A 14,998-nucleotide genomic window follows, 5' to 3' on the forward strand; every position below is an offset into this window, starting at 1 on the left:
AACTTAAATTCTTATGGAATGATCTCATGGGTTGATTGTATACTGAGTAACTTTTCTTCCATGACCTGGGCTGAAGATCATAATGTAGAGAAGATACCAGAATAAGGAAGAATATTAGAATTCCAAAGCACAACCTTCCTCAGTGGTATGGCTAGCCTAACTTAATCTCTTTAAAACTGTTTCCTGATCCATAAAACAGGGATAACATTATCTCATGGGGTCACTGAGGATTAAATGACAATGTACTTAGGATACAGCCCAGTACAACATTAAGGACTCAATAAATGTTTTTGCTGTTATTATCTCTAAGAGTTCTTTTTCTAAACCTTTTGCCACCTCTTTTACTTGAAGATAAGCTTCCGTCAAAAATAGATTAAGGCCCTTGAGCACAGAGAATATAATTTATTTACCTTTGTCTCTGTGGTACCCAACTAAGAGGCAGACACACAGAGTCCTCAGTAAATGTTAGATGATTGAATGAATGGATGGAAATGTGATTCCTATCATGGAAGCCTGTGATTTCCCTCGTGAACTCAAAATTACAATGGAAGTCAGCAACAAAATGGTTATAGAATTTTTATTACATGAACCTTTTCAGGTATGCACAAAGCTAATGTCAGTTTTCAATTACCCTTCCTGAGACAATTTGCTTTTCCTCATTCTCCTCCTTCTAGCCCTGGTATCTGTTCTGCACTTACCAGTTTAGGCAAACTGCTGTCTGCCTGTGTACTTTCAAGTGCATGTTATTACTTCAGTTTCCAAACCTGTGTCTGATTTGAGATATACTTAAATTTCTCTTAAAATCAAGTGAAGTGTGTTTTCTAAGGATCTTCAGATTTGAGTCCTTGACGTTAGAAGTGAAACACATCTCCCTTCCCGTTAGTCTAATTCTTCCAACTGAGTGGAAAAACAATCCTAAATACATTAACCTACCTCAAAATCTATCTCTGTTGATCAATTAGTAAAGAACTATTCATTTTTCTCCTGCAAAGTAGTTTATTAACCAAGAAATCTGCTTGTGACAGTAAGACCTGAAACCATGAAAGTCATAATACTAATCACACGTAATAGAACTACAATCATTTTTTGCGAAGGAAATTATCATTGTAAAAAAATTTAGACTATGACTCTTGGAACTGTAATAAGAACCTATATTTGTAAACTGCTTTGTAATTTTAAAGCACTTTTACTGCATTATCCTTCTTGAGATGCAGAATCATCCTTTAATATAAATAGAGCAAATATTATTTAAATTGAACTGAATCTCAAAGAGGTGAATATGTTTACTATAACTCAGCAAGAAAATGGCAAAGAACCAACTACAGCCTACATTTTCTGGGTCTTAATGTAGTATTTTTGCCATTATAATGTAATGTCATATGCTTTTCCCATAGTAATAATAGGGGGATTGTGCTCCAGCATAAAGCACATTTGAATTTCATATTTGTTCAGAGAAAGGGTCTGATTTCATACTCTTTCATGGGATCTAGTCTCAGGTCTATCCCAGCTGAAGAATATCTTTCATTATAGAAATATAAACAGAACCTTGATTCCTATATGTGATGCATACAGGCAGGGTTGGCCTTTAGCCTGAACCCAACCATACTTTGATAAACGGTGTAATAAGCTACGGGAGCTACTGATGATCTAATCTACCATTCATCTCTTGCCAAGTTCATTTTAGGTAGAATCACGATAGGGATTTATATTTCTGGAGGCCAAGTTGGCTTCACGGCCCACATATTCCTCAGGCTAGAGAAGGCCCTGTCTTGCTCCTGCCTCTGGGTCCATTACTCATTTCCCTGTCTGGAAGTACCCTGCAGCATCGGGTTTTCCAGGCCCATAGTTCAGGGTTGGCTGAAGAGGCTGGAAAGGGATTTTTCCAGTTCAGCTTTGCATATTTTGTGCTTCACAGCATCTCCTACACCCTCCTACCATGCCCCATTCAATTCCTTCAGTTTCTTCTTAGCTCGTAAGACTCCATGAAGCACAAAATTCTTGAGGTACACAGTCCTTTGAATGAAGTCAGACTCCAAATCCAACTATATATTTAATAGACACTTAGTAGTTTTTTAGATTGTTTCTGGTGGTCCTACACTTAGATCAATAGCATAGAAATGAAAATATTTTTTCATTTAAAAGAGAAAGAGGGGCACCTGGGTGGCTCAGTCGGTTAAGCATCTGACTTTGGCTCAGGTCACGATCTCATGGTCTGTGGGTTTGAGCCCCACGTTGGGCTCTGTGCTGACAGCTCAGAGCCTGGAGCCTGCTTCGGATTCTGTGTCTCCCTCTCTCTCTGTCCCTCCCCCACTCATGTGTTGTCTCTCTCTCTTTCTCAAAAAAAAACAATAAAAAGTTTTAAAAAACTAGGAAGAAAATGGTGGAGACAAAGTAAATGCATAGTAATAGAAGAATAGTTACATTGTGGTAGAAGTCATTCAAAACAATATATTCCAAATCTTATTTCTTAAAAGATGCTCATAATACTAACTATGAAAAGCCAGCTGCAGGGGTTCCTGGGTGGCTCAGTTGGTTAAGTGCCCCGACTTCGCCTCCGGTCATGATCTTAGGCTTTGTGGGTTCAAGCCCCGCGTTGGGCTCTGTGCTGACAGCTCAGAGCCTGGAGCCTGCTTTGAATTCTGTGTCTCCCTCTTTGCTCCTCGCCTGCTTGCGTGCTCTCTCTCAAAAATTAAAAATAATAAAAACATTTTAAAAATTTTTAAAAAATTAAAAAGAAAAGCCAGTTGCAGAGCTGTGTGAATACTGTTATCTTAATTTATTTTAAAAAGTAGGAAAATGATAAAAGTACCAATAATCTGAATTATTGTGTTACCAGGCACTGTTGTAAGTGCTTAATGTGTAGTAACTCATTTAATGCTCTTATCAACCTGAAGAGGTAGGTACTATTGTTATCTTTTATTTATTTATTTTTGGGTACTATTGGTATCTTTATTTTAGAGATGAAGAAGTTGAGGTTCAGAAAGATAGGTTCCCAAAGTTACATAGTAAGTGTTGGAGTCACCGTCTGAGAGGAAATGCACCAGAATGTCAATAATCATTTCTGGATTAATGGTGTTATGGGTCAGTTTAATTCTTTTATATCTATAATGTTGAACGTGTCTCTACTCTTTATATTGCTGTAAATAGCATTTTAAAAAGAAATAAAGCATGTTTGGAATCTAGAAAAACAATAAGAGGACATTTATAGGTTTGAATTTCAAAGAAGCCTTTTCTCATATCTGAAGTAGATATTATACTTGATTTTTTTTTTTTTTTTAAGTTTATTTTGAGAGACAGAGCAGAGGAGGGGCAGTGAGAGAGATAAAGAGGAGAATCCCAGGCAGGCTCCGTGCTGAGCTCAAACTCAACAAATCGTGAGATCATGACCTGAGCCAAAACCAGGAGTTGGATGCTCAACTGACTGAGTCACCCAGGTGCCCCCAAATTGTACTTGGTTAAGAGGGGACAATAGACGCAAATACCACTACTTTCTATCAGTACAATCTCCCCAGTTGATAACCTCTCAGTATGTGACAATGTGTTTGACAATTTTCTTTTATCAGTAAAGAGAACAAGACCTTTTTTAGTTCGTGATTAAACATTGTAAAGCACAATCCAGGAAACTGGCTTCTGATCAAACCGGGTTTTGTTTGAACATTCAAATACTTCACCAGCAATAGAGTGTAAAGGCACATACACTGTAGAACATCTCCAGGAAATGTACACTTTACTCCCTCTAAAGTGTAGCTTCAAAGGCAAAAATATTTCAAGAACAATATGTTTTATTATCTCGGCTCTTGTTTTCTGGTTACTTAACTTTTCAGCCCTTCTTTTTCGCATTTGTTTCCAGCATTTCTTTCCTTTCAGAAAACCAACCAGCCAGCCATCCAACTAGCCCACCGATTAGCCTCAAATGTGTTGAAAGTTGGTAACATTTTGGGGCGCCTGGGTGGCGCATGGGGCACCTGGGTGGCGCAGTCGGTTAAGCGTCCGACTTCAGCCAGGTCACGATCTTGCGGTCCGTGAGTTCGAGCCCCGCGTCAGGCTCTGGGCTGATGGCTCGGAGCCTGGAGCCTGTTTCCGATTCTGTGTCTCCCTCTCTCTCTGACCCTCCCCCGTTCATGCTCTGTCTCTCTCTGTCCCAAAAATAAATAAAAAACGTTGAAAAAAAAAAAATTAAAAAAAAAAGAAAAAAAGAAAGTTGGTAACATTTTGAGTTTTATCAGTGATCATGGCTCTATTTGCTAGTAGGTGCCAGGCACTCTGCTAATAAACGCGTTCTGTGCGCCAGCAGTGACACAGTAGAGGGCCGTGGTTTGAATGTGGCACATGGTTTGGCCCAGACAGCGTAAGCCCACAGTGTTGGGAATGAAATTGAATTACTTGTAGACAACATCTGAAATTTTTGATTTCCGTTTTTTGCAGAAGAGAGTTGGAACATCTAGCAGGTACAGCTATGGCCACCCCCTTAACTCACTTATATTCCTTACCAGGCTCCTGCTGTGTTTTTTCATTTTGGGACCCCTGATGTTAGTTATTTAATCCTTTGAGGTATTATAAGCCCTCTTAAGCTAGAGAGGGAATTGGCTGGGTCAAGGATCTGCCATTAGTAAAAAGCACTGTTGGACTTGAGAGCCCGTGTTCTTTCTACTCTGCGCTGCCCTCATAGCTCTGTAACGTGGCTCCTCAGCTTCCGTGTTGGGCCATGACGTTTATTACTCGTGTCACAATCTTCTGTCAGTGTCTTAGTCAAATGAGACGAATTTTCAATTATTTCAGTCCTTTCCTATCTTCCTGAGATAGCCTTTCAGGTTTCTTAGTCCCTTATCTTCGGAGGAAGGTTCTGTGTGATTCTTGGATTTCTTTGGTTTTTGGAGAAATTATTTTCTGAGGCTGAGGCAGAATATGATTGGCTTGAAAGGAGCTAAGGTTTTGAGAATAACATAGTTTGAGAATGAGAATATTAGTCACGGGATCCCAGTACTTGTCAGATGCTGAGAATACTTGGAAAGACTCAGCCATGTGACGGCTCCATGTGGTTAATGGTGATGATCAGGGCTTTGTGTTTGTTTTCCTAAGATAAATCACGGTTTCAGTACCTTATAAGAAATTACACCCATCAGTCTTTCAACTCTGTGCAACTGTTTTTCTTCTGAAAACAGACCAAAATACATTACAAAAATTTTTGTTTTCACCGTATAAGCATATACTGAAGGAGGGTGACATTTGTTTATTTAAGGAGCCCAGGTAATGGGCATGAAAGCAGTTCCAAGTCATGGGCTGGCTGTCCTGGCCCCATCTGTGCCCCCACAGGAAGCAGCACAGTAAGCAATGTCCTGCTTATAAACAGTGGACAATGAGGTACATGTCTTGGCTGAATTCCAGGTGGTTCCTGGTTGTTTAGTTGCTAATGATGTCAGAGTACCCAGGTTTCTCTGCATGGGTTTTCTCTGGATGTTGGTTCCTCAGAAGAGGGTGTCTTTAGCTCTGACACGAAGACAGTTTGAGTATATTTTGGCTATAGACTAAAACCTGATATTTCAGGAGTGAATAGAAAGCCGATACATATTCAGCAAAGGGTTTATTGATATGGTATCTGCTCCTTGATGCTGGAGGATTTAGTTACATATATTAGAGAAAAGCTTTCCGGTTTTGCTCTGTCTTTGGAAAGCATTTTTAAAATCAGCAGTTCTGTGTCGAGACGTCATTTTCTCTCCAGAGAACTCACCGAGTGATTAAAAATGATTTCAAGTTAGTTTTCAGCTAGCTTTAAATCTTAAAATGAAGACAGAATTCACTTGTTTTAATTAAATAAAAAATGAGGTGTATTTTTTACCTGACAGTGGTACTAGTTAGCCAAAAGCTTTTGTGAGTTAACAGTGTGATACGGATACTAAAAACTTTAGTGACAGCCGAGTAGTCGGACGACATTCAAAGTCCTAATTTCTGGACTTGAAATCTTCCTGAAAATTTCTATCACTTATTCTTTGTTACAGTGGGCGAAGTACAGACATTTTTATTTCCTCTTTCCTAATACTGGCATTTTAGGAAAGAGATTGTCGGGAAGAGGTGGGCTTTCTTTGAGAAATGAGGCCTGTGCCAGTGCGAATAGGGCAAGTTAGCATTTGCCTTAAAGGACGAGTCTTTGGGGGAAGTCTCTGCCATGTGGAGTTTCTTTTTTCAACCCTATAAATAGAAGGAAAATGAAGACAATTTTGGCTCAACTGCCCTGAGCCACAGGAATTTATTCAAATTTTGCATTTGTTGCAGCTAGCTAGCTTTCTCCCCTTCCTCTCCATTCTTCCCTTTCCCTCCTTTCTTTTCCTTCCTTTTCTTTCTCCACCCTGGGGTAAAGATTAGTAAATTCCATCTTTGTGATCTAAAAGCAATAGACTATGTGTGGTAGTGACTAACTTATACTCTGTGTAGTCATTTAGACATGAGATTCTGGCTCCGTAAATACTAAATCCTTAAAAAAGGAATTTTCACGCATGGTTTCCTAGTTATTTTGAGTGCATGATTTTTTTTTTTTTTTTTTTTTTTAAATAATCTTCCTGTTCCTGTTACTTAGTGATTCTCCATCAGGCTGTTAGGGATGGGATAGGGATGATGAACTTTTTTCTTTCGGGTGAGGGCCAGTGACCTTGGGGGATAGCGTGTGGGGAAATCCACAACCCCAGATTGGAAAAACGCACAGAAAAAATAATAGAGCTTTTACTTAAAGAGCCAAAATAGAGAACATTACTCTCATAAGCTTTTTAGATTAAAGAGCGTAAAGGACTTAGATACAGTCAGTAGTGACAGACATGTTTATATATGTATCACATCTAAGTATGAAGCAGAGAGAGAAAAGAAGTTTGTAGACAGATGGCAAGAAGTAGTAGAGCCACAACTAGGAAAACAGAAAACAGTAAAAGGTAAGAATGAAAACATTAAGTTTTGGAGGAATTTGTGAAGAAAGACACAATAAGCACAGAATATGCTTACGTATCCATGTGCTGTCTGTCCGTCACATTCACAACTGCTTCTCTCCCAGCCCTGATAGGCAGTTTCCATTTCAAGAACCCCAAATTGGGACCATCTCAAATAAGTGTTGTTTGGTTGTAATTTCTCATCCAACTAGTATTATGTACTAAAACTACCATATCTAGATTTGGGAACCCAAAAACTTGAGAAATTATGATTAGAATTACTCATTAGAATAGCACTCTAAAAGTGTTAGTTCAAAACAACTGTCTAAAAAATGGGTAAGTGTGAAAATATCTGTCTGGTATTTTAGGAATGCCTAGAATTTGGGGCGCCTGGGTGGCTCAGTCGGTTAAGCATCCGACTCTTGGTTTTGGCTCAGGTCATGATCTCACAGTTCGTGGGTTTGAGCCCCGCTTCAGGCTCTGTGCTGGTGGTGCAGAGCCTGCTTCAGATTCTCTTTGCCCCTTCCCCACCCTTCCGACTCCCCCCACCCTCGTGTGGGTGCACGTGCACTTTCTCAAAATAAACTTAAAAAAAATTGCTAGAATTTTAAAATTCCTCGTTTACTCAATTTTTCTCACAGACTAAATGTAAAAGTTACAACAGAATATACTTACATTAAATTTTATAGCAAGCTGAGAGACTAAAAAATAGTTTTAAGTGGTTGAGAGTGTACTTTATTCACTAATGACTTTGTCTGTAGGTAATGAGTAAGGTTTTTGTTTTGTTGGTTTTTTTTTTTTTTTGGTAACTCCTTGGGAGAGTGTGGAATGTTACGCTAATTTGTAGCATAAAGGGATTCTTTTCTTTCATGAGTGCAACACTTTCATCTTAAGGCTTTTAAAAGTATTTCAACTAAGGAATCTTAAAACTATGGCTTTTTGTTTTTAATAACAAAGAAAATGGATGACACTTTGGCACTCTACCCATGGATAGTATGGAACTAAGCTAAGGACTAGAAGTTCTCCACTCCAGGTTGGGTGGCCCAGGGCCGTGGGGTTGAATGCAGTTGTAGTGGGGTGGCCCTGCCTGGAGAACAAAGTTGTTTCCTCATGCTTGTTTGTTGGTTGAGCGTGGTAGTCATATTAGCCATTTGGATCTCAGTAGTGATGTGGTAATGCTAGTCAAGCACGTGTAATATTTCCCATGCACAGGGGAGTATCCTCCATCTTGTTAATATTACTCAGTTTCTATTTATCCTCCAAAACCAAATAAGTGGGCCCAATCGCATAATAACATGTTTTCAGTCACTTTGGTGTGTGACCAATTAAAACAATTTATTCTGTAAATAGTCTTACTAGCCAGATAGTAGGATTTTAATTCTTTATATTATCCCACCCCCTTTTTTTGTGTGCCAAGTAGTATCTTTGTACAATTAAAAATTCTAAAGCATACTGTTACACAGACATATGTGGAGTAAGAAGTAATGGAGTGGAGTAAAAACTTATGCCCCTGCCTAGAAGAAACTACTTTTAATAGTTTCGTGTATATACTCCCAAACATTTCCCACCACGGAAAACTTTCCATGAAGGTATATATATCCCTAATTCATTCTTTTTTTTTTTTTTTTTTTAATGGAATGCTTCGCAAATTTGCATATCATCCTTGAAAAGGGGCCAGGTTAATCTTCAAGCCAGTTCATTGTTTTTAATGGCTGCGTTACATTCTCAAATATGGGTGCAACATAATTTAGCTCTGACTATTGATAGACACTTGGGTTTTTTCTTTTTATTTAAAAAAAAAATTTTTTTTAACGTTTATTCATTTTTGAGAGACAGAGAGCAAGAGGGTGGGGGGAAAGAGAGAGGGAGACACAGAATCCGAAGCAGGCTTCAGGCTCTGAGCTGTCAGCACAGAACCTGACGTGGGGCTTAAACCCAGGAACCCATGAGATCATGACCTGAGCCGAAGTCGGACACCTAACTGATGGAGCCACCCAGGTGCCCCATGGGTTTTTTCTAATTTCTTGCCCTTAAAGTCAACAGAGCAAGGAAGTTCTTTGCATACTTTTTTGCACATTCGCAAAAATATCCGTTGGTTGGATTTCTAGGAGTAGAATTGGCTAAATGAATTTGTAGCTCATAGAAGTAGACATTTCCCCCAATGATGTATGAAAATGAGTATTTTTAGGTATCTTTGCCAATATTTGAGAGTAGGTACCTTTTCCCCCCGCTTTGGCAGTTTGAGATCTCATTGCTCTAATTTGTGTTTCTCTAACTAAAAGGAGGTTGCGTATGTATTTCTTTTCATATATTTATTGGTATTTTTTTATCTTTTATGATTGCCCTTTTAATTGCTTGATATCCTTTTATTTTTCTTAGGAGCTCTGTATATATTAAATAATAGTCCTTTGTGATATATGTTGCAGATATTGTCTCCTTCTCTTATCATTTATATTTTATAGTGTCTTTGGTCACACAGGAGTTGTCTAGTTTATGTAGTTGTATTTGTCAGTTCTTTTTCTTCTTTAAAACTTTTGAATTTTGTGTCTTATTTTAGGGAGGCCTTCTCCATCCCAGGATTATAAACAGCTTCTCCCTTATTCCCTTTGAATACATTTTTAGTTTAACAAAATACTTTGTTGGTTATCAATTTGGGATTATTTATGTTTAAAGTATGAGGTAAGACTCTAACCTTTCTCCACACGTGAATATCCATTTATCCCAGTGCCATTTATTGAATAGTCTGTTTTCGTGCTCGCTTCGGCAGCACATATACTGAATAGTCTGTTTTCCTCACTGATTTCAAATTTTCTTATGTTCTTCTCATATGTAGATGCATTTGTTTTTGTACTTCTGCTGATCTGTTGATTTGTTTATTCCTCCTCTGGCATCATGTTGTTTTGATATCTGGTAGGGAAAATCCTTCCTTTCTTTTTAAAAATACCTTAACCTCAAGCATTTATTTACTTTTTCCAGAAGAACTTCTTAATCTATTAATATCAAAATATCTTGTTTAAATGGTATTTTATACTTTGGTTTTATTTTTATATATGATTTATTCATTCAGTAATCTGTATCTTTTTTTTTCTTCCTTTTTTCTTACATTTCAGAGTCCTATATATGGAAACTCACATGAGTCAGTTCAGTCTAGAAGGGTAGTGATTTCTCACAATATGGACAAAGCTCTAAAAGAAGGTAAGGATTAAATGAGAGTATATAATTGTCATGTAAAGCAATTCATTATGTTTGAAAGGGAAAATTGTAATCTCTAACAAATTTATCCTTGTCTGTGTGTAGCCTTAGGAATTTTTCGTCATGGGTTTTTATGATGACTGAATCATATATCTGTATTTCAGTTGAATGGATGGGATTTAAATATTTATTAAGTAGGATTTCCAGGTCATGAAGCTCACTGGCCACGTGGAGCTAGTTCCACCATGTGAAACAAGGGTCTGTCCTCTGCTATCTAAAACGGGTATCAGGAAATACATTTTCTTTCAATATAACCTAGAGAAGGTGTGCTGGGATGAGTGTGCTCAGGCTCATTCATTGACAAACCAGTGAAACAAATTAAGGGGTAGCGGTCGGCCTTTGGAAAGAATGGAGGACATGCCTGTAAAAGTGGTATCGAAAAGGGTTGAAGGCTGGTTGCTGAGGGCACAATATTGTTCATTGTTACATGTAGATGTGGAAATAAGTAGGTGTAATTAGAAATATTGAAATTGAGAAGATATATTTTGATCAAATTAAAGTTCAAATAATTTTAAAATCAGATTTCTAAAAACTCCGTTTCACTTGTAAGTACAGAAAAAGTCTTGAGTTTTTCAAACAAATACATGGTGTTAGATATGAAGTTGAGAAAACCGAGTAAGTGATACATACTTAAGCAAGTATGTTTACTTTCATAGTTCACAGAAATCACTGTATTAAAATTTGAAGATGAGTGCTATGTAAGTACAGAGACAGTCTGAAATTGTGTGTATGCATAGAATTTTAGAACTTCGGAGACTAAACTTTTAAAATACTTCTTTCTTTTTCTTTCTTTCTTTTTTTTTTAAATTTACATCCAAGTTAGTTAGCATATAGTGCAACAATGATTTCAGGGGTAGATTCCTTAATGCCCCTTACCCATTTAGCCCATCCCCACTCCCACAACCCCTCCAGTAACCCTCTGTTTGTTCTCCATATTGAAGAGTCTCTTATGTTTTGTCCCCCTCCCTGTTTTTATATTATTTTGCTTCCCTTCCCTTGTGTTCATCTGTTCTGTGTCTTACAGTCCTCATATGGAAGTCACATGATATTTGTCTTTCTCCGACTAATTTTGCTTAGCATGATAGCCTCTAGTTCCATCCACGTAGTTGCAAATGGCAAGATTTCATTCTTTTTGATTGCCGAGTAATACTCCATTGTGTGTGTGTGTGTGTGTGTGTGTGTGTGTGTGTGTGTGTGTGTGTGTGTATACCACATCTTCTTTATCCATTCATCCATCGATGGACATTTGGGCTCTTTCCATACTTGGCTATTGTTGATAGTGCTGATATAAACACTGGGGTGTGTGTGCCCCTTCGAAACAGCATACCTGTATCCCTTGGATAAATACCTAGTAGTGCAATTGCTGGGTCGTAGGGTAGTTCTGTTTTTAATTTTTTGATGAACCTCCATATTGTTTGCCAGAGTGGCTGCACCCACCAGCAGTGCAAAAGAGATCTTCTTTCTCCGCATCCTTGCCAACATCTGTTGTTGCCTGAGTTGTTAATGTTAGCCATTCTGACAGGTGTGGGGTGGCATCTCATTGTGGTTTTGATTTGTATTTCCCTGATGATGAGTGATGTGGAGCATTTTTTTGTGTGTCGGTTGGCCATCCGGATGTCTTCTTTGGAGAAGTGTCTATTCATGTCTTTTGCCCATTTCTTCACTGGATTATTTGTTTTCTGGGTGTTGAGTTTTGTAAGTTCTTTATAGATTTTGGATACTAACCCTTTATCTGATATGTCGTTTGCAAATATCTTCTCCCATTCCATTGGTTGCATTTTAGTGTTGCTGATTGTTTCCTTTGCTGTGCAGAAGTAAAATGTTTCTATTAGTCAAGTATGATGACTTTAATAAAAGCCAAATTTAAAATTCAATAATTTTTAATATTCATAATCTCAATATCATGGTTTAAAAATAATTCTTAACTGCTTTTATTGAAGTAAAATTTACATACTTTGAAATGCACAAATCTTAAGTGTACATATAATACAGTAATTTTCATAAATTCGAATAACCATGTAACCAGCACCATTTGCAAACTAAAAAAATTTTTTTTTAATGTTTATTTATTTTTGAGAGAGCATGAGAGTGTTCATGCGAGCAAAGGAGGGGCAGAGACAGAGAGGGAGACAGAGATTCCCAAGTAGGCTTCATGCTGCCAGTGCAGAGGACTGACATGGGGCTCGGGCTCACAAAATGTGAGATCACGACCTGAGCCGAAATCAGGAGTTGGATGCTAAACCACCTGAACCACCTAGGAGCCCTAAACATTTCTATCATTATAGAAAGTTTACCTCTTGTCCCTCTCTAATGAAACCTACTTCCCTGTTCTAATTTCTATCATGGTAGATTAGTTTTGCCTATTCTTAAACTTCAAGAAGTTTGTATGGAATCATACAGGGTGTAGTCTCTTATGCCTGGCTTCTTTTCTTAGCATGTTTTTTTTTTTTTTTTCCCCTCGACATTTATTCATTTTGGAGAGAAAGAGAAACAGAGTGTAAATGGGGGAGGGGCAGAGAGAGAGGGAGACACAGAATCTGAAGCAGGCTCCAGACTCTGAGCTGTCAGCAGAGAGCCTGACATGGGGCTCAAACTCACGAACCGTGAAATCATAACCTGAGCCGAAGTTGGCTGCTTAACCAACTGAGCCACCCAGGCTCCCCATTTCTTAGCATATTTTTAAGATTTACCCTTTTTTTTTTTTTATATCAGTTCATTCTTTGTTATTACTGAGTGTAGTATTCCATTACACTAATATGACTGTGTCACAATATATTTATCCTTTCTCTTTTTGGACATTTGGGTTGTTTCTAATTTTTTGAAACATATTGAATAAAGTTGCTAAAATCAAGTATTTTTGTGGACATATGTTTTTCATTTGCCTTGGACAAATTCCTAGGAGTAGAATTGCTGGGCCAAGGGTAGTTGTGTGTTTAACTTTGTGGGAAATTGCCAAATAATATTCTAAAGTGGTTATGTCTTTATTTCGACTCTCACTATATATGATTGTTCTGGTTGTTTTTTACATTGTCACCAACATTTACTGTTGTCATTTTATTTTAACTATTCTGATTAATGTAAAACAGAATCTTATTGTGACCTTACGTTGCATGTCTGTGGCGACTAATGATGTTGAGCATCCTTTCATGTGATTTTTGGTCATTTCCATATCTTTACTTGTGATATGTCTGTTCATATCTTTTTTTAAATAAATTTGTTTAACTTACAATAATTTATTTGTTAGGATTTTTAAAGATCTATTCTGGTTTCACATTTCTTGTTAAATATAGATATAGTGAATATTTTCTCCCAGTTTGTAACTTGCCTTTTATTTTTTAAATGTTGCCTTTGAGCAGAAGTTTTTAATTTTGATGACATCTAATTTACCAATCCTTTTTTCTTTCTGTCCTCTAGGTAGGATAATTTTTGTTCATCTGTCTTCAAGTTCATTGGCTGTTTTTCTTACATTTTTAGTCTGTCGTTAAGGGTATTCGGTGAAATGTTTTATTTAAATATTGTACTTCTCATGTCTAGAATTTCTATTTGGTTCTTTTGTGTAGTTTTTGGTTCTCTACTGAGATTTCCCCATCTGTCACTTATTATGACCATCTTTATCTGTAATTCCTTGAGCATATTTATATAGCTGCTTTAAAGTATCCTTGTGTGAAGTCCAAAATCTAGGCCATCTTGGAGTTGGTTTCTATTGATTGATTTTTGCTCTTAAGTGTGTGTTACTTTTGTTTGTATGTTTCTTCTCAGGTCTTCTTTTTGATTGTGTCTTGAACAGTGTGGATGCTGCTTTCTAGACATTCTAGTTTCTGTTTTTGTCCTCTGAAGAGTGTCAGTTTTTGTTCTAGTATGCAGCTTAATTTTTTAACTGTTCACCTTGGGGATACTTGGTTTTACACATATTTTTAGGGTAGGTTTCTTTGGGTTTTGTCCTTAGTCTATGGTGAATTTCTCAGTCCTGGGACCTAGGCTTAACCCTTCTAGTTCATGTTCCCTACACAGTTTCAGTGGCAAGTCCATGGTCACATCTCTAGCAGGGCAGGATTCCAGCTCTGCGGTGGACAACAGTTCAAGTATGTGCTCAGCTACTTCAGCCATCTAGCTCTTGCTTTGAACTGGTCTCTTTGCAGTCATACTTCCATACATGTGTAGGACATAATCAACAATGGGTTTGAGAGTTTGTAATCCAGAATTTGTGGCTCCATCCTTGTTTGTGCTTCCTGCATTTATTTTCAGCTGCTTTGGCAGTTCCTAACTCTGTTTCTGATATCTTAGATTAAAGTGAAAAACAGATGTTCATTCTAAGTTTGAACTGCCTTGGGGCAATTGGGTGGCTCAATCAGTTAAGTGTCCGACTTTAGTTCAGGTCATGATCTCGCAGTTTGTGAGTTCGAGCCCTGTGTCGGGCTCTGTGGTGACAGCTCGGAGCCTGGAGCCTGCTTTGGATTCGGTGTCTCCCTGTCTCTGCCCCTCCCTTGCTCACATGCTGTCTCTCTTTCTCTCTCAAAAATAAATAAACATTAAAAAAAAAAAAAAAGTTTGAACTGCTTTGTGTCTCTAGGACTGTTGAGTGCTTCAGGGGAAAGTTACATAAACATGACTTATACCAGCGCTAGTCCCTTCTATTGGTAGATTTTTCCCTTCAGTTTCTCTGACTTTGCTTTCTGGTGCCTTTAAATAGTTCTTTAATATTTTTTCTCTAGAGTTCACAGTTGTTTTCTATAGGAAGGTTAGTCTGATATAAGCTTCTTCCACGACTGGAATTGGAACTCTCTTTTTTTCTTTTAATTGTGGTAAAATTCATAATGTAAAATTTACCAACTTAA

At 37.7% G+C, this 14,998-nt stretch overlaps 1 protein-coding gene across 11 annotated transcripts in view; it reads left to right on the top strand.

Annotated features, from left to right (window-relative positions):
• Positions 1-14,998, top strand: part of SNX25 (sorting nexin 25) — a 134,075-nt gene that overhangs the window by 19,387 nt on the left and 99,690 nt on the right. For 10 of the 11 annotated variants that reach the window (XR_006216501.1, XR_006216502.1, XR_006216500.1 and 7 more), the window contains exon 2: positions 10,022-10,106. Coding sequence is in view for 3 of the 11 variants with exons in the window: in XM_042982981.1 (XP_042838915.1) it covers positions 10,022-10,106 (85 nt within the window). In the remaining 8 variants the exon portion in view is untranslated. Of the gene's footprint in view, positions 1-3,014; positions 3,082-10,021; positions 10,107-14,998 lie in introns of those variants that run through there. The other variant, XR_006216504.1, reaches the window with a different exon arrangement.

The sequence above is a fragment of the Panthera tigris genome, chromosome B1, assembly GCF_018350195.1.
Source record: "Panthera tigris isolate Pti1 chromosome B1, P.tigris_Pti1_mat1.1, whole genome shotgun sequence".
In the NCBI taxonomy this organism is placed as follows: Eukaryota; Metazoa; Chordata; class Mammalia; order Carnivora; family Felidae; genus Panthera; species Panthera tigris.